Source organism: Papaver somniferum, unplaced genomic scaffold (assembly GCF_003573695.1).
Source record: "Papaver somniferum cultivar HN1 unplaced genomic scaffold, ASM357369v1 unplaced-scaffold_133, whole genome shotgun sequence".
Classification (NCBI taxonomy): Eukaryota; Viridiplantae; Streptophyta; class Magnoliopsida; order Ranunculales; family Papaveraceae; genus Papaver; species Papaver somniferum.
The window spans coordinates 17,641,525-17,666,575 of record NW_020622492.1 but is presented as its reverse complement, the minus strand read 5'-3'; the positions used below and the strand labels follow the sequence as shown (position 1 = coordinate 17,666,575).

Genomic DNA, 25,051 nt, shown 5'->3' with positions numbered 1-25,051 from the left:
ATTGGAATAAACGGAAGAGCCTTTTGTCAAACTCATATCACTTGTTTGAAAATAGTTGTTACCGAACAGATTTGTTGTTCCTTTACTGTTTGGAATACGAACCAAAGAAATTGTTCCAAGTGCGTGACTTATTGCAAGTTGGAGGCACAGGGATACAGAAGGAACTAGTTGAACTATAGGTTTAGTTGCTTGGTCTCAACTGTACGAAGTTGGTTTAGATTTTGTATAGCGGCTTAATCCTGGCAGTATTCAATTCTGGACAAGGTCCCGAGGTTTTTCTGCATTTGCGGTTTCCTCGTTAACAAAATCTTGTTGTGTCTTTTACTTTTCTATTTCCGTAATTATAATTATTTTTATTATAATTAGAAGTAAAATACACAAACTTTAATTCCTAATTACTTGATAGCAATCTTATTGTGTTTGTTAAGTCCGAACCTATTACCAAGTAATCATACTTCGTTGTTGTATTGTCTCGATCTTGTATCCATAGTCAATCACACAAATCATCTTGTTATCGTATTGTCTCGATCTCGTATCCATAGACGATCACACGAAGTGTGAACCGATTCGTTGTATTGTCTCGACTCAGTCCATAGACAATCACTTTCGGATAAAGGACTTATAGGTGGAAAAGTTTTATATTGAGGTATATTTGGGTACCCTCGTCTTTTCACATTGTTTTCATTGATGACTTCAGTAGATTTACATGGGTTTATCCAATGCAACAAAAGTCTGATGTTGTACAATACTTCTCTCATTTTAAAAATCTTACTGAAAATATATTTTCCACAAAAATTAATTCTTTTCAAACTGATGGTGCATCTAAATTAGTAAAAGGTCCTTTTAAATCCTTTCTTCTGTCTCATGGAATTCAACTTAGAATTTCTTATCCAAAGACACCTGAACAAAATGGTCTTGATGAACGAAAGCATCGCCATATCACTGAAATGAGCAATTCACTTTTGTTCAAGGCTTCTTGTCCTAAAGAATTTTTATTTGATGTCTTTTCTATAGCTTCTTATCTCATTAATATTACTCCCACCAAAATCTTGCATTATAAAACTCCTTTTGAAGTTTTGTTTAACTCTGTTCCAAATTATTCATTCTTAACAAATTTTGGTTTTGTTTGCTATCCCTTCTTTGGACATTCCAGAGCAGATAAGTTATCACCCAAATCTGCTAAATGTGTCTTTATTGGTTATAACTTACTTTATAAAAGCTATAAGTGCTTCAATCCTATTTCTCGGAAAATACACATCTCACGCCATGTCATTTTTGATGAGTCTAATTTTTATTCCTCATCTTATGATTCATCTCTTTCCTTTGTTGAAGAATGCACCTCAGTTTCTATATCATCTCCTTCTAGTTCTATTGTCAATGGAATTTCAAAAAGCAAAACAATTTCCTGATCATATTGCTCAAGTCTCTGTTATACATACAATATGTTCTGCTTTTGCTTCTCTTCTTACTAGTCACCTTGAGCCCAAATCTTTTAAAGTTGCTTCTAAGGATCCAAAATGGTTAGTTTCCATGAAAGAAGATAAAATTGCTTTGGATAATAATGGGACATGGGATTTGGTCAATCCTACACCTGATATGAACATTCTGGGTTGTAAATGGGTATATAGAGTTAAACTGAAGGCAGATGGTACAGTGGATAGATTTAAATCTAGGCTAGTTGCAAAGGGATTTAATCAGCTGGATGGTATAGATTATACAGAGATATTCAGTCTTGTAGTTAAATCAACAACTATAAGGATTGTTCTTACTCTAGATGTTACCTACAATTGGCACATCAAACAATTAGATGTGTCAAATGCTTTTCTACATGGAGAATTAACTGAAAATGTCTACATGCATCAGCCTCCAGGATTTGTGGATCCAAATTTTCCTGATCATGTGTGTCACCTAAAGAAAAGTCTTATGGCTTAAAACAAGCACCAAGACAATGGTTTGCCAAATTTAGCACTTTTTTTGCTGCTGGTTTTGTTAAATCTGTGAATGATCACTCTATGTTTGTTCTTCATTCTGCTTCAGTTATCTTAGTTTTACTCCTTTATATGGATGACGTAATTTTAACTGGTAATTTTGAATGCTTGATGGAAAAACTCATTGCTTCTCTCAAGACTGAATTTTCTATGAAAGATTTGGGAAATCTGAGTTTTTTTTCTGGGTATTGAAGCTATGAGACATTCAGATTCTTTAGTTTTAACACAAAAGAAGTACACTCTGGAACTTTTGGAAAGGGCTAACATGATAGAATGCAAACCCTGTGATACACCAGTAGCTAAGACACACATAGCTTTTATTCATGATGGTATATTATTAGATGATCCAATTGAGTTTAGAACTATTGTAGGAGGAGTGCAGTATCTTACTCATAAAAGACTTGACATTTTCTTTTGGAGTTAACAATGTAAGTCAATTTATGCATGCTCCTATAGACTGTCATATTCTTCTTGTCAAAAGAATTCTCAGGTACTTCAAAGGCACTATTGGTCAAGATCTTACTATTTATCCTGGTGATTTGACCTTACTGAAAGCATACACTGATTCTGATTGGGCTGGATTCCCTGATACTAGAAGACCCACTAGTGGGTATGCTGTATTTTTAGGATCATCTCTGATCTCTTGGTCATCTAAAAATCAGCCCACTGTCTCCAAGTCCTCTGCTGAGGCTGAGTATAAAGCTTTATCTTTAGCAACTGCTGAGCTTAAATGGATTTTTCATGTACTGAATGATCTACATGTTCCCCTTCAATTATCGGTTCAGCTGTATTGTGATAATACAAGTGCTATTGTTGTATCATCTAATCATGTTTTTCAGGCCAGGACAAAACACATAGAGATTGAACATCACACTTTCAGGGAGCTGGTAGATTCTGGATTTCTTATTGTTTCTCATGTTTCAAGTGAAGAGCAGATAACTGATATACTTACCAAAGGCATGTGCTTTCCAGCTCACTCAAGATTACTTCATTTACTTCTGGATGTTCCAGTTACTTACTAGTTGTTTTTGTTTGAGAGAGAGTCTTTGTTTTTAGCTTTCTACACACTGTTTCCTGGTTACAGGGGTGTTGCTTTCTTGCTTTCTTGTTTTTGGTTTAGCTTTTCAATCTTCACATTCTGCCTGTATCAGTTTGCAGGTGTGTGTTAGAAATAATGTGTCAAGTCAAGGTTTGGTCTATTTGACTTGACTTAATTAGCTCACAAGTACAGCTGTTCCAGCTGTCTCTCTCTACTCTCATATTAAAACTGTCTGAGTCTGTCTGTAACAGTTTTATCTGAAAAACATCTAAGAAACAATTCAACATTAAATCTTCATTTCCCGTGCCATTCTTTACATATCTTGATCCACAACTGTTGCTCTTCTATGTTTTGTGAATCCGAGGATAAACACATGGATGGATTCAAATTTTTATACCAATTAATTGTACGTCACTGATAATTTTTGAGTGAGGGATTTATTACTCACATTGGAACCATCTTCATTTTTGAAGTATATAGTTTTTACGAAGACATTTAATCAATGTTATCCGTCATAATGTAATATATAAATGTGTCTATGCAATGCCATATAATGTGTATCAAAGACAGTTCCCTAAATCTCTAGCTAAAGTAAGATTAGTTCACAATAACAACGAAATAATAGTATAGTAATTGTGCTTATAAGATCAAAAATGAATTATATAACCAGTCTGAATTATAAAGAAGAAACCTGTTTTGAGGCATACATTTGTCTAAATTAGGCTGAAAAGTTATCAGCCGAACCTAGGCAAAATTTCCAAAAACATAGGTTCGACTCTTAATTTGAGCATGCCTCAAAAAAAATTGAGTTTGCCTCAAAACAGGATTCACAAAGAATGGGGGAAAATAATGATTCAAAATATGGAGGCTCAACAGATGCTGAAGTGATTGTGCTTATAAAATCAAAAATGAATTACTTAACCGGTCCGAATCACAAAGAAGGTGAAAGTGATGATTCAAGATATGGAGGCTTAACTGATGCTGAAATAGTGAAGAGGAAGATGATATTCCTTGATTTACGTAATAGACTATATTTTGCAAAATTCTTATGGTAAAGAGGCATTTATCGGCTTGGCATAAGCCGAGCAAAACCAATCTTTAACCATACTAGGTCTTATACCATTTAACGGCTGGATATGTATTGATCTACCGATAGAAACTTTAAGTGAAAAATCAGTCAAACAGTTAAGGGATCCGCTCCCAAAATATGAATCTAACCTAGGATTTCTAATTTGGTAGTTTTTGGTTTTTTTTAACGAAGAAGAAGACAATTAAAAACGGTTATAGTCACACTCAGAGTCAGTTTGACTTTTATATGTAGTATGTAAGAAAAATTGGAATGTAAAGTAAATTGATTTTAGAAATTGTGAAGGCCAATGGTAAATAGGAAAAATGGAAATGGGAAATAGAAAAAAAAAAGATAAGAAACATTTATCGTGAATAATAGGAGAAAAGATGTATTTACTATCTCAGCAAGGAAGTTCAAACACTTACATCGGAGGGTAAGAAGAAAAAAATATACATATGTTATAAACAGCTCGCAGTTTGATCTGATGTCAAGATGCTAACCCAAGAAGGAACAAAGAGCTTCACGCCTTCACCTAAGAAGGAAGGAAGAGAGGATCTTCCTTGTTTTGGTAAATTGTGAATAATTGCTTTGAGTAATGCGTGGATAAAATTTTACAATCCTCAAGCCCTTCAGGAAAGAACATTTCCAGCTCTTCTACAGACTTCTTCAAGTCACCTTCGGGATTCCCATCTGTTAGAAACACAGCTAATTCTCTTCCACTGCAGTATAATGATTGCAAAAAATAATTAGTACAAAGCTTCAATGGTGTAACTGTAATAGAAAATGAGGAATTTCAGAACTTCTCCTTCATTTTGGGCATCCATGACTCTCACGACATACTGGTCTCATTCTAAAAGTTTCTGGTGGGGAACAGATCAGAAAGCCAGCAACGAATTAGCAAACTAAACTTTCATAATGGAGATATGTGTACGGAAGTTATTGGGAGATGCTTTTGCTTGCAAACTAGAATTAACTGTTTTCTTTCTTATACTTGAAATGGTAGTTCTGGTCATTTAATTTGATTAGTCTGATGTACATACCAATGTCTCTTACACCTAGGCATCTATTAGTGACGCTCTTACAATCAAGATGATCCAAACGACGGATGGCCTATGTGCCTAATGTTCTGACACAAGGCAGTCATCATGATAAAACTTCGGCCCATCAGCTTGTTGGAGGTCAAGGACATGATCTGATAGTGACTAAAAAGCAGGACCATATTAAGCACTGTGATAAGTCGCATCTTGTCCATAACATACCAGTAAATAGAGCAACTGAAATGGAATAAAAATGCAGTAAGTTTATGGTTATACAATCATGCAGGAGAAGAGATTGGCTGGAAAAGCTGCTTCACTAACAATCTAGGTGGCACGAACATTTAACCATGCAAAGGTATAAATTGGATGTGACAGAAGGAAGAGTTCTTGAAGCACTTGATCTGGAGGTGGATACAACGAGAAGAAACAGCGGGGAGCTGCCGGGAAACCATAAAGGTTCCATAAAGAATCCAAAAACAATATGTTTAATTGTGTAGTAGTACCGAGTAAGGTAAAAACTTGGCAACACTATGCAATGCATGGTCTCATTAGGGAACCAGACATGGGGGATTGGTGGTGAAGGAGCTTAAGCACCCTCATTTAGCTAATGAAACACACTAGGAAGGCATTGGGGCTGAAATTGTTACCTACTATGTTATTGCTCTAACAGCTTTATATCAAAAAAAAAAAAGTAATCCTTCATTAAAGGTATACCTCAGGTGCTAAATTGATGATACCAACCGAATGAGATACTAAAATAAACATTAATGGATATGAACATCGATAATTTATACTCAAGCGAGCAGTTATGAGGTGCCAGCAAAACATCTAAATTTCTAATGTTATTTAAGAATTTAAGGAAGCAAAATAATGAATATAACGAGCTTGTGCAAATTATACCTGTGCGCAGCGAACTTGCTAAATGGACCCATTATTGATTTTCCCTCATCTGTTTTCTGCTGTAGAGCACAGACAGCTTTCATGCAGAGGACGGGATGCTTCTTGAACGAAGAAAGCACGTCTGCTTCATTTTGCCATTTCAATTCTTTATTTGTGTTCCTTCTTATCATTGCTACGACTTCACCAATATCCAACTCATTATCCAGTGCATCTTCCGAGTCAGTTGAGCTATCTCCACTATCACAAGTTTCAGACCCATTTACAAATAATCCACTCAAACTGACACCCACCTCATGCCCGGATACTTTCTCTCGGTCATTTTGCGAATTTAGGTTGCCTACTGTAACTTGTGATGACCCGCTCATTTCCAGATTATTTGAAGATATGAATTTTTCAATCAATGTACTATCAGCCTGACTCTTCTTCTGGTCACACTCCGTCAGTGAAACCTGTCCTTGTTGTGAAAGGGGGACAAATTCCTCAATATTTTGACCCCGAGAAGAGAGAGACACATCCCCAGCACAAAGATTCACCGGCGAGTGTTTGGTTTTAGGAATTACTAATAGCTCTTCCAGTTTCTTCTCCTGAAATTCACCAAGTGGAGTTGTATCATCTTCCTCAGTATCACTAGTTACTTCCGTCGAGAACCTTCTTCTTTTTGCTGCCGAAGATAATGGGATATTATCTTCTTCATAACTGCTGCCATGTTCCTCGCATCTCTGATCAGAGAATGATCTTTTAAAGTGCCTTTCAGTTGTATTGCCAGTCGGAACATTCAGGCTTCTTTTGCCTCCAGTACGAAAAAAACTCTTTGGGCTAGTTTTCCTTTCATCATTGTTGTCACCAATCTCAAAGATACCTGCTGGATTCAAACTATCTTGCTCAAACATATGTATATCTTCAGTGTTGTTCAACATTTTGTCTTCTATTTTCGATGAAGCAACCACATGAGTGTCATCGATCACACCATCCATTTCACTGCAAGGTCTTTTGTTTGTATTGTTATCCCCTGTATCACCATAAGATACTTTATCTGGTGAACCTGTCTGACCACATTCTCTTTCACCATCATCGTGAGAATCTAAACATCTCTGAGTTGAAATCTCATCTTCAAGCTTCAAGTCCTGCATCTCCAACTTCTTTTCCATCTTCGCAATTACCTCTTCCAAGTGAGCGGCTCTTTCTTGTGCTTTCATCTCACTTCTGGACATAACTTTCCCATCTTCTTCTAGACCCATAAATTTCTCTTTCAGTCCACTGAATGCTGTTTTGAAGCCATCAAGTTCAGTATCATAAACATCTTTAATCAATGTTAGGTTCTTCAATGGATTCTTATACCACTCACATTCCACTTCCTTCCCTTCCAGCTCCCAAGACAAACCATGATGCTTGCCAGAACCTTCTAATTCTTTTAGCCACAAGGCTGTTTGACTCTCCAATTCGCTAAATTTGGCCTTCAAAAGTTCATTCTCTTCAGTTACTCTTCTTCTCTCACGCTCCAATTCCTCGAACTTCTTCCTATTGAGCTCAAAACATTTTTCTCCCTCCTTCCTTATAGCTTTTATATTTTCTTCTAAACTTGCAATCTGCTTGTTCATCTGAACACACATTCTCCTGTTTTCCTTGATCTCATTGTCAAGACAAGTCCCTCTTACTTTCTCCACATTAAACCTCACAGACAATTCATTATACTTAGTTTCATAACCTTCCAATTTATTCTCCACATCAAGTTCATTATTCAGCCCCAAGTCTGCTTGTTTCTCATTTTCTTCACACCTTTTCTGAAACTCCTCCTTCCAATCGCTCAACTTATCACACATCATCTTATACTTACGGAGTTCAGTTTCAGTAGCAACCCTTGTCACCGTCAAATCCGTCAACTTACCCTCAATAACATCAAACTCCATGTTCTTCCTTTCAAGTTCCCCGTATAATGCATCATACTTAGTCCTATAATCTTCTAATTCTTCATTAAACTCATTAGACCTAAATTCATCTATATTCTGATTCACATACCGATTCTCTAACTCTGAATGTTTACTTATCCAATAGTCCACTTCCCCCTTCCAAAAATCAATCTCTTCGTCTTTTCTTCTTATCTCGCACTCTAACTCCTCAACGATGATTCCCATGGTAAACAATTGATAAAGCTTCTTAGAAATTCACAACTAGGTTTACAGAAATGACATATCAAGAACTAAAATTGAAGAAAAAAAAACACAGTATTGTTTACTATTTATAGTAATATCATGTCCAAAACAAGCCAAAAAATAGAGAATCATAAGATCAAACCTAGTACCGATGAACTTCGACAATGCCGAACTGGAGTTCAGGTTGTTAATGATAACTTCGGAAACTTGTTCAAAGAAATCAATAAACGAGAGAAGAATGATTGTAAGTACAGAGAGAGAGCAGAGGAAAGTACGATCACGATGTAGTGATGTTATTACTAGTGTATGAAATCGGTGCACATTTTTTGTTTTACAATATTAACCCCAACTTTATCAACTTTACAGGTTTATAAGAGGACTGAACCAGTCAATCCGACACTGTTTCCACCGACTTACATTTACTCCGTATACTTAATAGTTAAGCTATGGGCAATCGAAGAAGTTATTTTACTTTGGTTTTTGAATTTTGAATACTCTCAATAATTGCTCATGAAACGGCTGCAAACTATCGGTGGTTTCGTACTTGGTCTTGTCTTATGTTGATAGTTGCAATTGTTGGGAATAACAATTAAAATTGATAATATATCAAATAACTAATAATTAATATAAATGATAAGGGTTTTGTTATCCAATTATTGGTTTTGAAAATGATAAAAAACAATAAAAAATTATGAGAGATAATGTATTTTGTATTGGAGAAAGCAAATGTTCATAGATTTTTTGAATTTTTCTTTATAGAAGTGCAAACTTTATCTTCTCCAATGCAAACTACAACATTTTTTATCATTTTCAAAACCAATGATTGGCTCTATCTTGTGCATGAGTGCACAAGATAACAAGACCTCATAAGTGTGGTCTCTGATTCAATTGTTGATGTCTTGAACATGCATGTTTAACACCATAGAAAGAAGAAACTAGTAATGGTAGATTGAGGCACATGTTCAACACGCACTCCTTAAGACAAGATGCCCGACTACACTTTGGAAAAAAATGATGTTATAGCCCTATTGGACATCTGCCTCCAAGATACAACAATCTTAACAAAGCTTAAACAGCACATTCAAGCCTTGTTCTTCTAGAACTTGGCAGCGGAAAACTCATGAAACGTTTGCACTTAAAAACCCCGTACCAAAACATAGTAAACGAAGAAGAAGTACTTTCCATGATTGTATGCAAGAGAGGTTCATCTCTTAAAAACCCTAACGCAAATCCAAAATATATAAGGTAAACTTAAAAAACTAAGAGATATATTTGGAAGGTATTTTTTGATGCGTGTCGTAACCACAACAAATTAGTAAATATTTTTCCACCTAATTAACAAGGAATATAGTGTAGTCAAATTCGTTCCCACGAGGAGTAAGAGGTTTTAGTTGTCTTATAATGTCGCAAAAGGAGGGTTTCGGTTTTAGATTTTATAAAGCAAAATAAATAAACAAAGCAATTAAAAAGATAAAGTTGAAATCAATAAGAAAAATAAGATTAAAGAATTCTTCTTCGTTGCAAAACAATGATGCAAGTTATGTTTTTGTCTACTTGTTATTAGTCGCAGATTATCACCAACCGTAGGTTAACATGTTCGCTTAGCTAACCCCAAAATTCATCGTTTCACTGAGTAACAGGTTCGCTTAGTTATCAGATTCTATTCCAAAGAGCCATCTTGAGGTTCGCTTACAAGATGTAATTCCAAAGAACGCATTAAGATTTATGAATATAGGTTTGATACTAGTAGTTAGACTCGGGTCGCTCGGTCCATTTTCTAGTGTTGTTTTCACACACAATTGCTCCACAGAATTCCTCCGCAAGGTCTCGTGTTTTCTACTTGTGTATTGAGTCAAGAAACGATTGCTTATCCCCTAACTTTCACTAGCTTTAGATCAAATTAACAAATTAATTTAGTGTGCACTCTAAATAACCTATCAAACAATCATAAACACTCATATTAGTAAAAACAAACGATAATCATGTGAGAATGTCAAAGTAGATTTGAAACAAAACTCAAAACATGTCAAGAACTAGGAATTCATCCCCAATCAATAAGAAAAATAACTAATCATGGTCTGGAGTTCACAAAGAATAAAGAAAAGATTTAGAGCAAAAACTAAAGTGTTGTGTGTGTGGAGGTGTACAGGTGTTGAAGTGTAGAAGTAGAGAACTTGTCTATTTATAGGCTTCAATTTTCTTGCAATCTTTTTAGGATTAGGATCCCTTTCCCATTCTATCTCCAAGTCCTTGTCTTTGTAAAATTCCTCCTCTTCTCTTCCAAATTCAATTTCAAGTCAAATTCCACATCCAATTCCAAGCCCAAGTCTTCATACCCATGAGAAAAGGTCACACAAAAATCTGTTATATTGGGTGGCCGGAAAAGTCCTGGATCGTCGGAAATATGCCGGAAAAGTCAATGTCGTCCACCTGAGATTCTTCTCCGCTAACAGAATATTCTGTCACGGCGCCGTTAGAATTAACGGTCAAACATGTCAAACTGGTAGTGAAGAGGTCAAGGGGAAGGAGAGTTAGCTGAGTCAGTCAGCTACATCTGACTTGTCTGAATCGCATTACTCAATTGAGTCATTGGCTGGATCGTTCATCGGCTCACCTAGCATGGAATACCGGCAGTCCAAGTTGACTCGCCAGCTTCATTCCTGCAGAAATTCCTATACATTCATCTAAGTAGGAATGTTATAAACACCCCTACTATCCATGGGTCCTGTACAAATACCCCTAAAGGCATAATTGAAATTGCGAACAATTTTTTTCACATAATCCCATTTTTAACCTTTATATCTTATGCTTCAGCTTCTTCTTTATTTCTGAATCGAGAAAAACCAATGGAACTCTCCGCTATCTCCATCACTGCCGCCACCATCTCCATCTCTATCTCCGTCGCCACCATAACCAACACCACAATCGTCTCAGTGAGTTATCACGTATTTACTTTTTAATTTCACATCTAAATAAAAATCACTCTTCTCTATCTCTCCGGCAATCACCACCACCACCACCACCACCATCTCTTACGCCAACTGATTCAGATTCAAAAACAGATTTAAAAAGATTAAGATCTGATTTTAGGTTTAGATTTCTGATAAGTTTAGAATCGAACTTGTTCGAATTATCGAAGCTCAATTTGTAATGTAGTCTCAATTGTTGATGATGATGGTGATAGAGATGATGGTCGTGGTGGCGGTGGAGGAGGAAGTCAAACCTATGTTATTTATAGATGGTGGTGGTGGTGGTGGAGGAAGATATCAAATCTATGTTTTCCACTCAAAATCTCAACGAAGAAGAAGAAGAATTTCCACATAAGGAATCTTAATTATACCGATATCAATTTCGGAAAGGTCTCTCCTCCGTAACTCAGTAAGTAAATCTCTTTCTCTTAGAAAAATTTCTAACTTCAGGATCTGAAATTGTAATTCAATCAATACTTCAAATTTCCGAAAAATTACTTAAAATTGTTGAAATCATAAGTAATAATATGGTAGTAAGATATTGTGTAGTTTCTCTTATACTTCACTATTCACCCATCCCAGTTCCAGTTGTGGTTTAATTCTGTTGGTCTTGGCAGTAAACCATGGAACTGAATAATAAGATTGGCTTGAAATCCATGACTTTGTCTTGAGTGCACGGACAACTCAATTACACAACTGTTGTGGAGAAATTATGTGTCTCGTTTAAGTTTTTGAATTTTGGGTCTCATTTATAATTTTTGACCAACTTGGTCTCATTTATAATTCCAAATTAATATATTTTGTCTAGTGAATGCATGAGGTTGGAAGTGTATTGAAAATGTTGAATTTGATTTTACAATGTTACAGTTAAATGAGCTATGGGTTTTGTTTCATTTTTCACATATAACTGCAAGGTTAAATTGAGTAAATTCTCAGCATCGTAACTTTTTTTTATTTCAGGTTAACATAATACGAGAATTCCTTGTTGCAAGGATTCCCACGACCAACGACGCGATTGGAATCCTAACGCCGCACCCAGTAGGTACTTACCATTATAATTCATACTTCATATTGATTATTCCCAATATCGATCTTATTTCTTCTATAAGCTATCTTCTGTTAGTAAGCAAGTTTTTCTGTTCTACCATGCTTGGGGATTGGGAAACAGATAGAAAATGCTAACTGGAGAGACTAATTTTCCATTCTTCTCGCGAGGTTCTTTTAGCTCAGTTTATAGGGAATAAACATTAGATCCAATTGTTCATCCACTTATGTTTTACTTTTCAGTAGTAATTTGAATAATGGTAGACATATCTTACTTTTAAGCCTTTTAAAAAGTTTTTTCATGCCTTCAGATATAATAATATGTCTCTTATGAGTATATTTGTATATAATCATGGATTTAGTATTTTTTATGTCGCTCTATCCGTTGTGCTACATTGTGTAAACTAAAGTAGCTCATTTTGTTGAATATTTCTCCTATTTCTGTAGAAGTGGCCATTTCATTTGTTGTGGCTTCTTTGCTGCTTACACATGATGCATTGATCAATTCGGTAATTTCATTCTTCAATAGTATGAAAATGAACTGCAAAAACATTAAAACAACTATATTAGATGAACCTATGAGTGATGTTACCAAGCAAGTGTTGTGGGTTTATATGTGTTGGTGGTGTTGGAACCGGTGGTTAGTTGGTTGACCGATCACAACTGCTCTGTCGGGAAGGGACAGTAATTGTGACCGTGGACAACCTCATCAAGTTGCTTCCAACTTTGGGAAAAACTTGACCAAGTTGCTTCGAGACAACTTGTGCCGGTTACTTCCTTTTTTTGGAGACAACTTGTGCTAGTTGCTTCCTTTTTCTGGAGACAACTTGTATCTCTTGTTCTCGTAGTGAGTTTCGGTTTTGTTCTTGGTTTTTTTGAGTTTGTTTTGTCAAGTAAAAATGGTTGTTGCAGAGATTATTTTTTGCATCTTAAGAATATCTCATGCCATTTCTGATTCAACTACCGTTAGGGAGATGCAAAGTGTTGATTAGTGGTAGTTCTGGAATTGGTGGTTAGCTGGTTATGTAGGCATGTTGATATAATATTTCTTACTTCTTAGAAATTACTCATTTAACTTTTTACCAATTTGGGGGCTTATTCTTGTTATCTCTAGTGTGATACTTTCTTGTTCAGGACTTTGATTTCAGTGAACTGAATGAATATTGTAAACACTATTCCCAAGAGCATCATGGAGTTGATCAGGATGGCTAACCATTTTATATTTGGATTATCTTCCATATACTTTCAGGTATATTCTCTCTTGATTCATATATTGATTTTTGAGTCTATATAATCCGTATTTGGTAGCCAAAATTAGTCTTTTTGATTTTTATTTGTTGGGAAGATTATTTATGTACTCCTATTAGAGACAACTTCTGCTAGTTTCCTCCAAATTTGAGAAACCTTGAACAAGTTACCTTCACATTTGGAGACAACTTGGGATAGTTTCTTCCATTCTTGGAGACAACTTGAGCTAGTTGGCTCCAATTATTTTTGCAACTTCATCATGTACAATATTTTGTTGGAAACAACTTGGGCTAATTGCTTTCGGTACTTTTTTACAGTAAGTTTTGGCATATGGCTACCTTCACATATAAAGCCATTTGAAATGCTGATATTTAGTGGGATTTATTTTCAATGTTTGCATTAGAAAGAAAATTTGGTCAAATGTCTGAAATTCTAGTCATTTTTATGCGATTATGTGGCAGTATCAATAAGATGATAAGTACTGATGAATTGTGCAGAAGACTTGCACAAGCTGTCTGAAGACTATGGAGCATGTTTAAGCTTTTTTTGGAAACACTATTTTGCTTCGAGTCTAACCAACTTTCTTTGATGCTTCGAGTCTATACATGAAGATAAATGTAAATATTATCATTCGTCTCCTTTCGCACCCCCGTGGTTCCAAATAATTGTTGGTTCAATGTATTTCGAGTCTAAGACTTTGTATTTGTAAATATCATTTTAAGTGATAAATGTTATTTCTCTCTCTTAATATGTGTGTTAAGCTATATGGTTTCTGAATTTTTTTTTCCTCGCAGAACATTTTTGGAGAATTGTTTACACTTATAAAGGAAACTTGAGAAAAACTTCCACTTTTGGATGCTATACTTGTGGAAGTAGAACTTCCATATTGACCCGGTATTTGGAGCTAACTAGGTTAATGTACTCTAGATTTTGTAGAACTTGAGCAACTTAAGCAAGTTGAATCCATTTCTGGAGACAACTTGTACTAGTTGATTCCACTTATGGAGACAACTTGAGTAAGTTGAGTCCATTTCTGGAAACAATATGAGATGATAAGCATGACAAAAAACATTCAAATGAAAAATATGCAGACATCGACAATACTACTATTTCCAATTAATATGGCAATATAATAAGCAGGTAAAAAGTTGTTAACACCAAAATACGTAATAAGTTTCCAAGAAAATTCATTAGAAATGATGACTAGTGACTCCTACCATGACAAAGATGAGAAAAGAAACACTTAATCTTAACATATCATCCACCAGGGTTCATTCCTCCACCCTCACTTACGTCTGTTTTAATTCATGTGGCATCCTCCTATGTGAAAGAAGTACCTATTCCAATTAACTTTTCTTTTGCCATCTTTCTCACCTGTTAGTAGATTTCAACTTGCATGAGCTGAGCCACCAAAGCTCTAAAATATTTGTCAAACACATCCTTCATTGCTTTCTTATACTCGTCAGTTGACGAGACCCTGCTTCGGTACTCATCACTGCCAATGTTGTTAGAAGAGTACCGGGTTCGACACCAAGAATATACAATCTAGCTTCCACACAAACACCACATATGTTTGTTTCTAAAGCTTTCATTCTTCACTTGAATTTAAGATGTGGAACGACATTTCTTTTCTGCTCACTTTCATTAGACTGGTTACATCCTGATATTACACCAAAGTATTCATTATGTGGAACTCATTGTCATCCAATGCATTTTAAGAAAGCACAAAAGAGTTAAAGATTCTGCAAAAAAAAATTAAAGCAACTAATGGAGCCAACTTGAGCAAGTTGCTTCCAGTTTTGGAACCAACTTGGGAAAGTTGCTTTCAACTTTGGAGCCAACTTTAAGCAAGTTGTTTCTAACTTTGGAAGTGAAACTGAGACACAATCTAAACCTGTGGCTAAAAAGTAATATTAATGATGGATAAAATTCATTAAAAACCTAGAAAACATTTTTCTAGCAAGTTATGGAAACTACTTATGCTAGTTGATCCTAGATTTTGGAAACAACTAATGCTAGTTGATCTTAGATTTGAAACCAACTTGTACAAGTTGCTTCCCAAATGAGAATATTATAGTTTCCTGGGTTCCTGATTTGGGAAGAACTTATCCAAGTTGCTTCCACTACTGGACATAACTTATGCCAGTTGCAACTACATCTGGAAACAAATTAAAAGAGTTGCTTCCCGGGATTAAAATGTGAGATAACATTCATTTGCATATACTTTTAAGACAACAAGGGATGTTGAAGCAGACTTGTGGTTAAAATGCTAAAGGGTGCAAATTGTGATGGCATTCCCTAGATCTACACAAGTCAAAACCATCAAACTGAACGAGCTATCCTATTTCCTTTGAATATCCAGAACAAGGGTTCTCTTACACTTCTTATGTCTATAAACTGATAAACAAAGTATGACTACCCTGGTTTGCCGCTCTCATATCTCTAATATATATATTCACTTAATAGTTACACGAATACTACTATTCCTCCATCCATCCAAACATTTATCTCATAACAATCAAACTCGATATGTGAAGTGTTAGAGCATAGCTCGGTTGAACTCACCAAGCGTTGGTATGTCAATCTTGGTTGTCATATTTTAGTGAACCAAAACTCATTTAATGAGTCGTTTGATTATGTACTAGAGTCAACTTCGTATAGGTTAGGTTGAAAGTATTAGGATATGAGATATTACAAGTATTACATGAAGACTTGAAGAATGTAAAGAAGTACGGAGCTACCACGGCGACATCATACTTCCACTTGAGGTTAGTAATATTTGACTTTAACTGTTTTATTCCCTAACGTATCTTCCAAGTCGTGCATATTGAAAACATAACTGCGAAGCTATGAATGATTATACTCTAGTTAGACGTAGTATTAAGGAATACAATACGAAGTATCACGCTTATCTTTTGAACTTCGTATATAAGACATCGACATAATCGTTTGAATGCTATTGTGATTATGTATGTGTATGAAGTGAAGATTTCATCCTAAGAAACAATATTTCACATTCGTTTAAAGGAAGTAAATTCATGAACTTTTTTTGTGAATCGAAAGGAAAATCACGGCTTATTGGCATTCATATCTTTTGAACTACCAATATGTGTGATTAGTATAACCGCTCTTGCTTATGTTCTTGGTAAAACTATTCACAAGGCCTGAGTTTTGTATTGGTATGACTTTTATTAGTGAAAACGATCTTCAGTAATCACCTGAGATGGTATGATCGATTTAGTGTTATTGGTATTACCAACTCTAGCCAAAGGGGAACAGATCCTAGTAAGAGGTGCAAACGATCACAAGAGGGGAATCGATCCTTGTAAGAGGTGCGTCAAGTTTCTAGATATTGGGAACCGATCCTATGAACATGTGCAACGCGTTTTTAGAAATTGGGAACCGATCATATGGACATGTGCAAAAAATACAAGTTAGATACCATATATATGTGGGAACCGATCCTAGTACCTATCAACCAAGTTTTGGTAACTAGTGTGACTAATTCTAGTACCCACATGGAGGTAGAACCGAAACTTGTTTTGGTAGAACCATGAAACCCATGTTTGTTGATTTGATAGGATAATCAATCACATAGTTCTTGGAAGTCAGACGAACCAATTCTAAACTTGTTTGAAAGTGTGGCAAATCGATTCCAAGATTGTAAGTATGAAAAAGGACTTACAAACTAAAGATGTCGACATACTTGAACATGTGCAATAACGCTTATCTTTTATTGTTCAAAGATATTCCTTAATAGCTAAAGGAGAATCCCGGATCGAAAATAAATTGAGAATATTTTAATTAAGGTTTTTAATTTTATATTTGGAAAATAAAAATTAGTAATGTGCATTTACTAATTGGAGATTTTCTTAGAGATTTCGGTCAATATTTGGACAAAGCATTTCCAGGAATTATAGAAACCGAATTTGGAATTTATTTCATATCTTGAGAATATTTACGGTTTTGGAAATTCCTTGGTGTCCAAACTTCCTTGGTCTATAAATATCAAATTTTATATTTCGAGCAAACTAATCCTCAGAACCAGCAAAACTACCTAGTTGTGTTGTTACTGGTGGAGCCGCCTATTCGGAGAGGAAAGTAACCTAATTAAGCGAAATCTCTTACGCCCGATCGGTTTAAAGACTTCTTTGGGATTGAGAATCTCTATTAGTACAGTTGGTGGGAAACTAGATAATTGTGGTTTATCTTTTGTTTTCGATTGATTTGATTGACTAACGGTTGTTGAACTTTGATTGCACCTAGTTTGTTTATGCTTGAGAATCTTCTCTTCTGATATAAGATTCACTCAAACTAGATCGAAGTTTCGACGGGGATCTTTAAAATGTTTGTAGATCTAAAAACGTCTTGTGATAATCCATTGTTAACAGACTCTTTTCTGTGCGTGATTGATCACAAGAGATTCAAGTTGATTGTGTGCAGGTGTTTATTGAAGATCTAAGAATATTTGAAGACGAAGAAGATTTCTGATTTGGGTTCATAATCTTTGGTGTGCACAATACTTGTTTCGGGTAAAGAGGATCCAACTATAATCGGTTTATCTTTGTGATAGATTGGATTGATTAGTTGAGTAGATTGACATCAATACAATTCTTTGCGATTAAAGTATTGATTGCAAAATCTTGACAATTACTTTGGTAGTTGTTATTGGATAGATCTAAGGAGTTTATTGGGATAAACGGAAGATCCTTTTGCTGAACTCATATCACTTGATTGAAAAGAGTTGTTACCAAAAAGATTTGTTTTTCCTTTACTGTTTGGAATACGAACCAAAGGAATTGTTCCAAGTACGTGACTTATTACAAGTTCGAGGCGTGGGAATACAAACGGAACTAGGTGAATTATAGGTGTAGTTGCTTGGTCTCAACTATACGAAGTTGGTTTGATTTTGTATAGCGGATTAATCCCGAGAGTATTCAATTCTGGACAAGGTCACAGGGTCTTTCTGCATTTGCGGTTTCCTCGTTAACAAAATCTTGCTGTGTCATTTACTTTTACTTTCCGCAATTATAATTGTTGTTATTATAATTTAAAGTAAATTACACAAACGTTAATTCATATTTACTTGATAGCAATCCTATTGTGTTTGGTTAAGTCCGAACCTATTATGAAGTAAACATACTTCGTTTTTGTATTGTCTCGATCTTGTATCCATAGTCAATCACACAAGTTATCTTGTTATCGTATTGTCTCGATCTCGTATCCATATACTATCACATGAAGTGTGAACCGATTAGTTGTATTGTCTCGACTCGATCTATAGATAATCACTTTCGGATAAAGTACTTATAAGTGGAAAAGTTTTAAATTGAGGTATATATGGGTACCCTCGTCTTTTCAATTGGTATCAGAGCATGCAAACACGAAAAGATATAACAATCTGTTTTTGGTGCGATCCAACTTATAAAAAATTGAATCCATGTCTGATTCAGTTAACGCTATGCAAGAGTATGAATACTCAAAAGTTGAAGATGTTACCACTGTTAGAGCACTGCTCGGTCGAACTCGCATGCGTTGCTATCTCAAGCATGTTTGTCAATGTTAGTGATCAAAACTATAAGTCTTGATTTCTAGCCTATTTATAGGTGTCTCGGACTAGGACATAGTTTGTGTAGTTGAGCTTAGATTTCACGGCGCTTATCACTTGAAGACGAAGAACTACTAAGAAGAGCTTGTGGAACTTTATCGACAAAAGGTATGTGGAGACTTAAACTCGTCTATCACTTGGAAAGTCTATTTCTACTCTATCTCTTATATTGAGACATAAGTCGTGTTACTATATAGTTTTCTCTACACACATTTGAGATTTCGAGCTGAATATATCTCGCTTATATATTTCTCGAAATATGTGTTGGTAAGCTTTTGCTTCGACCAAGTTCATCTTATATCATGAGAAAATTGCCGAGTAATATCTTACATGGTTTGTGTGATATAATCATTTGGTATAAGACTTGGAATGTCTTGATAATAATTATTTCAATATCTTGAAAATTGCTTTGATGCTAATAGTGTGTGAAAACGGCTATTGTCATTATAGAAGAATGTTTTAATGATTGAAATAAAGAGTTTAGAATCATGTAACCATCTCTGGATATAAGCGTTTATAGTGTGTTTGCACATTAGTGTATAAATCCATAAACCGGGAGCCAAGAGTATGCATATATGTGTATACGAAATTGGTGAAGGAGACAGGTAAAGTATGTGTACCCGTACGCATACTGACGGAAGTTTTCCAACCGAAAAATTCTGCTAATTTTGGGAACTAACAAGATCTTAACTAGTCACCTTAAGTATGCTTACCCGTACGCATACTGGCGGAAGTTTTCGAACCGAAAATTTCTGCTGATTTTGGAAACTAAACCAACTTTAATCCGGTTGCTTAAGTACGGATACCCGTATGCATACTTAAGCTGGTTACTTTATCAAATAGGTTGTACATGAACCTAAAACATTTATCAATAAGGAACACAATCTTTGCAAACGGTGGCTATAATGTTCATGTATAGATTCGAGTGAATCAAACCGATTTTGCTTCAATTGTGTTTTTGTATAAATCCATGAGAATATATCAATTGAACTAATCTTTAACTAGTTTCATTTGAGTCATTTGAACTAGTTATGGTAAGATGAATAAGGTTGATATGAGAGTAATCATATGGCTAACCTCGGTTAACTATTTGTAAACCAACATGGTGTACACGTTTAGGTACGGTTACATAAACCTAAATGAGGGTACATTTCATTTGTGTGTAACAAGCTAAGTTCGATCTAACGGTTGAAAGATATTAGCTTGGTTGAATCAGGTTTTTCATCTAACGGTGATTATTGAATGCTTAGTTACCAAGGTAACTTGGATTGCAGACCCTGACTTGAAAACTATATAAAAGAGAACTCTAGAAACTGGGAAACCTAATCCCCACACCACCTGTGTATTACTAGTTGCATAAATAGAGTCGATTCTCCTTTAACCTTAGGTTTCTTCTCGAAACCCTGTAGGTTAACGACTTGAAGACTTCATTGGGATTGTGAAGCCAGACCCAACTATTCTCTTTGTAGTTGCATGATCTGATCTTGCTGTTTCTATCGTGATTGAGTGCAACTGTAAAATTGGATTGAGATTTATATCTCCGATAGGCAAGATAGAAAAGTAATCACAAACACCTTCGTCTTATCGTTTGTGATTCTACAATAACTTGTTTCGCTAGTCAATTAAGTTTATTATGAGGTGATTGATAATACTAGGATGTTCTTCGGGAATGTAACTCTGGTTTATCAATTGGTTCTTGTTAACCTTGATTTATAAAAAGACAGAACAAAAACTCTTGGGTATTTCTATGGGAGACAGATTTATTCAATCCTATAGACTTTTTTCTGTGTGAGACAGATTTGTTTATCAACTCTTCGACTTTGGGTCGTAGTAACTCTTAGTTGTGGGTGAGATCAGCTAAGGGAATCAAGTGCGTAGTATTCTGCTGGGATCAGAGACGTAATGAGCGCAATTGTACCTTGAATCAGTGTGAGGTTGATTAGGGTTCAACTACAGTCCAGTCTGAAGTTAATTAGTAGTAGGATAGTGTCTGTAGCGGCTTAATACATTATGGTGTTCAATCTGGACTAGGTCCCGGGGGTTTTCAGCATTTGCGGTTTCCTCATTAACAAAATTTTGGTATCTGTCTTATTTATTTTCCGCATTATATTTTGTTATATAATTGAATTATCACAGGTTGTGCGTTAAGATCAATCAATTTGAATATCCAACTTTTGGTTGTTGATTTGCATTGATTGACACTTGAACATTGGTCTTTGGTACCGTTCAAGTAATTCCTCTTATATTCAATCGGGCTCGCAGATTTCTATTTGATGATTGCGGATTGAGTTAAGAGTTAGAGATATTAAACTCTTTGATATACTTTATTCTAGATTGAGTCTAACTGTCTAGTTAATTCTCTAGAAAGTGTATTGGAGTAAGTCCTCTCAGATTTCCAAACGAATTGTTGGGTGTGGTTGTTAGACCCTCGCATTTTCAATTGGTATCAGAGAAGGAAAACACATTAAAGACCTTACAAGTCTGTGTTTGTAGCGATCTGAGTTGGACAGAGGTGTTATGTCTATAAACGTACCACCAGTCTTCGATGGCTTAAATTACTTGTGGTGGAAAATTGCTATGTGTGCCTTTCTTAAAGCACGAGATTTTCAATAATGGGTTTATGAAGTTCATGGCTATGATGCTCCCGTTGTGGCAGTAGGGAATGCGACTGTTCCTAAGGATATTGGTGCATATGACGCTGCTGAGATACTTGTTGCAAAGAAAAACTCCGAGGGTTTGAATGCCATCATACATGCCATTACCCTAGATCTTCAGCACCATGTGACTACGTGCACTCGGTCTAAATATGCTTGGGATATCTAAGAAACCGTATTCGAAGGAAATACCAGTGAAAAGGAAGCTAGGCTTCAAAACCTTAATTCCGATTGGGAAAACATTCGTATGGCAGATGAAGATTCATTTGATGAGTTTAATCACAAAGTGTCTGAAATTGTTAATGCAACTTTTGCATTGAGTAAGACTATTCCTGAAAAGGACATTTTGATGAAAATTCTCAGATCGCTGCCATCTAGATACGATTCTAAGAAGCATGCCATCGTTGAAGGAAATAATCTTGATGCTCTCTCTAAAATACGTTGGTTGGGAAGCTAAAGATCTTTGATCATGAGCATACATCCAAAACTGGAAAGGATGATTCCTTCAAATCACAAAGGAACACTAAATTACTTGACAAAAGTAAAAGTGTTTATGTATTTGAGGAAGATCTTTCTGAGACTGATTCATCAGATGAAGATCTTGACAAATCAGTCTCTATGATCACAAGACAGTTTAGGGATCTTCTAATGAAGAGAAGTAAACGGTTTTCCAGAGACAAACCTAGGTCGTCAGTTAAACCTTATAATCGCATTCCTCCTAAAAACAGGGATGCTGACGAGGCTAATGACAAGGATATGCCACAGTGCTTTAAGTGTAAAGGTTTTGGTCATTTTGCGAATGAGTGTCCGAACCGCAGAAAATACATTGGAAACAAAGGTCTTGCTGCAACCCTTGATGAAATTTCTGATCATTATGATTCCAACGAAGATGAAAAATCAAGTGTTGCACTTATTTGTGAAGATATTTGATTTTGATAACTGTAGAAATACATACATCAATCTTGATATCCTTCCTGAAGAAGACTCAACCAATCTAGAAGAAGAAGTTAACCTTTCTGTTAGAAACCCTATGTTTGACTTTTCAGGTTCCACTCTGTGTCTAGAATCTTGCACATCTCGGGCGTCTGAATCATCTTATCCAGTGACATGTTCTTATTGTTCACTCAAGGGTAATGAACTTTCAAAGTGTTTCAAGTAAAAACACAAGATGGGACATGTCAAGAGCCTTCAAAGAAGAGCAAATCGCCTAGCAAACAAGCTCAAACTTGTTCAGAAAACCGCTGAGGTATGTAAGATTTTATCATCTTCAAAGAAGTTGGTTTCCAAATATAATTCAAGACCACTAGACAAAAGAGTATGGTCTAAACAATTTGATAGACAGGGTTCTATGAATTCCTTTCAAAAAGAGGATGGTGGACAAATTGTTGTTCACCGCAGTACAACTTGATTGTGTTGGTTTCGCGCATCTCCTCTCATGTGCCTGATCAAAAAGAGACAAGATTGTGCACACCTCAGGCTTTAAGAAAAGAAAAGTGGTTTTTCTTTCTAGTTTGTTTTTGCTTTGGTTTGCAAATTTGGAATTCGTCCTTGTCAATTGATTTTGGAAGGGACTTTCCTGTGTATTCAATAAAAAGAGGGTTATTCTCGACAATTCTACTCTCTTTAGGGTTGTGAATTGTGCATGCGTGAACCTGTGCTGTTTAAGGTTCTGTGACCCTATATCTTTTTTCCTTCTCTGAAACTCTTTTCATCTTAAGACTGTCTGTTGAGTTTAAATTGTGATTTCCTCTCACAAACCCATACAAGTATGGAGACTCCAAGCATCATGTGTTCTGATGGAAAATATGTTAATATGATTGTTAATCCATCAATCATGAAAGAAAAAAGAAAAATCTCCGTTACCTCCAACTTTGAAGAGAAAAAGAAGGAATGTGAGGAAGCCAAGAGATGTTCCTTCAAATTCTTAGAAGTTTTCTGATGTTCTTGAAGAGTTGAAGGAAGCAAGGAAGGAGATTCAGCAAATAAAGGCTTTTGTTATGAGAACTCTCGAAATTCAGAAGGCCCTGATTTGACATCCTCAGCCTAGAAGGTTTGTTGGAATTGACTCATTTCTCCATGAACCTTATGTTCCCATGGTTGTTGAGACAAGGAGTTCGGGGATGATAAAGAATTCTTCAGAGGTCTCAATGTCTAGTGAATATTCTCTTTATGTTTTTAGAAAAATAACTAGGGTTTGGAATAGCCATTATTGTGAGTACTGATAGACGCATTTATGTGTCTAATTTGATATCTATTTTCTATATTGTTAGTACCCATTTTTGTACTTATTTTGCTATTTTGTGTTCTTGTAGGTGTTTTTGGGAAATAAAACTTGATGGACTAAAATGTGAAATTCCGCTCGTAAAATGGAGGAAATGAAGTGACTTATAATTTAATGGGTTAGGCCCAAAAGGAAGAAAATGGAGAATTATTTCATTTGGTCCAATTATTTGGATATGGGAGTGTGGAAAGTGTGGAGCCCATTATGTCGACATCATTTTACAAGATATTAAAAAGATATTTTACTATAATGAAGAAATAAAGGTGTTGGTAAGAAATTTGCATGGAGTAGTTAAAGAGAATTAAACATATGAAGAATATGGAAAGAATAATATTCTTTATGGTTGGAGTTAATAAAGAATAAATAATTCCCAAATATAACTGCATGAGAATTGCACTATTTTACGCGTGGCAATATCTTATTGGAAGGATTTGCATCGTATTGACATGTGACGAATTCTCATTGGGTGATGATGTGGTAGTGAGAAATAGAAAATGAAATTGTTTTCCTTTGGAAGCTATAAATACGTTGTGGATACAAGGAAAAAGGGAGTCCGGAGTCTGAGCAAAAGAATAGAGTTTCTATTTCATTCTTTTAATTTTCTTTTGTAATAATGGAGTAATTTCTCTGCTGGGGTGGAGGAGGAATCCAATTATGATATGTAAGAACCTCAGGTATTATCTAATAAAATATTCTTTTGGTTTAAATTGTTTTATTAATTTCTCTTCTAAAAATCTTTGTTCTTTAAACAATTTTGAATAGTCTTCGGCTATTGATATTTTATATACGAAGGAAATTATACCATTTTGGGTTTACAACAAAAGTTGTATATTTATTTAATTGAAACATTTTCCGAGGCATGAGATTGGTTTCGATACTGTCTTGAGTGATAATATGAATATTTTTTAGAGATGAAATGAGAACTTTACATGATTAGTTCGGTGGAATCCAAAACCCTAGTATTGTTTTCTTTACTAGTTTATTTATTTTCTTAGTTTTATTAATACTACTTCCTTTATTATTCTTATTTTAATTAGGAATTTAGAGATAACAATTATTTGGTC

At 35.3% G+C, this 25,051-nt stretch overlaps 1 protein-coding gene and 1 long non-coding RNA gene across 9 annotated transcripts; one reads left to right on the top strand and one right to left on the bottom strand.

The window, feature by feature from the left end:
• Nucleotides 1-4,473: 4,473 nt before the first annotated feature.
• LOC113333714 lies at nt 4,474-8,506 on the bottom strand. Of its 2 annotated transcripts, XM_026580142.1 has the most exons (3): nt 6,034-8,506; nt 5,137-5,370; nt 4,722-4,815 (listed from the first exon to the last, which is right to left on the bottom strand). In XM_026580142.1, the coding sequence occupies exons 1-2, from the start codon at nt 8,163-8,165 to the stop codon at nt 5,181-5,183; spliced, it is 2,322 nt and encodes a 773-aa protein (XP_026435927.1). In that variant the 5' UTR covers nt 8,166-8,506; the 3' UTR covers nt 4,722-4,815; nt 5,137-5,180. The 2 variants fall into 2 exon arrangements, with proteins under 2 accessions (XP_026435928.1, XP_026435927.1); XM_026580143.1 differs by lacking the exon at nt 5,137-5,370 and having other exon boundaries at nt 4,474-4,815.
• A 2,412-nt stretch (nt 8,507-10,918) lies between these two features.
• On the top strand, nt 10,919-14,192 carry LOC113333775. 7 transcript variants are annotated; one of them, XR_003352345.1, is made up of 4 exons: nt 10,923-11,561; nt 12,113-12,194; nt 13,331-13,445; nt 13,906-14,192. It is a non-coding gene; the product is annotated as an uncharacterized LOC113333775 (long non-coding RNA). The 7 variants fall into 7 exon arrangements; XR_003352343.1 differs by having other exon boundaries at nt 13,311-13,445; XR_003352346.1 differs by having other exon boundaries at nt 10,924-11,561; nt 13,942-14,192.
• The last annotated feature ends 10,859 nt before the right edge of the window (nt 14,193-25,051 follow it).

Coding starts and splice junctions, on each gene's coding strand:
- LOC113333714 (XM_026580142.1), bottom strand. CDS start 8,165: ATGGGAATCATCGTTGAGGAGTTAGAGTGCGAGATAAGAAGAAAAGAC. Junction 5,371..6,033: donor AGCAAGTTCGCTGCGCACAG/GTATAATTTGCA, acceptor ATTCCATTTCAG/TTGCTCTATTTACTGGTATG.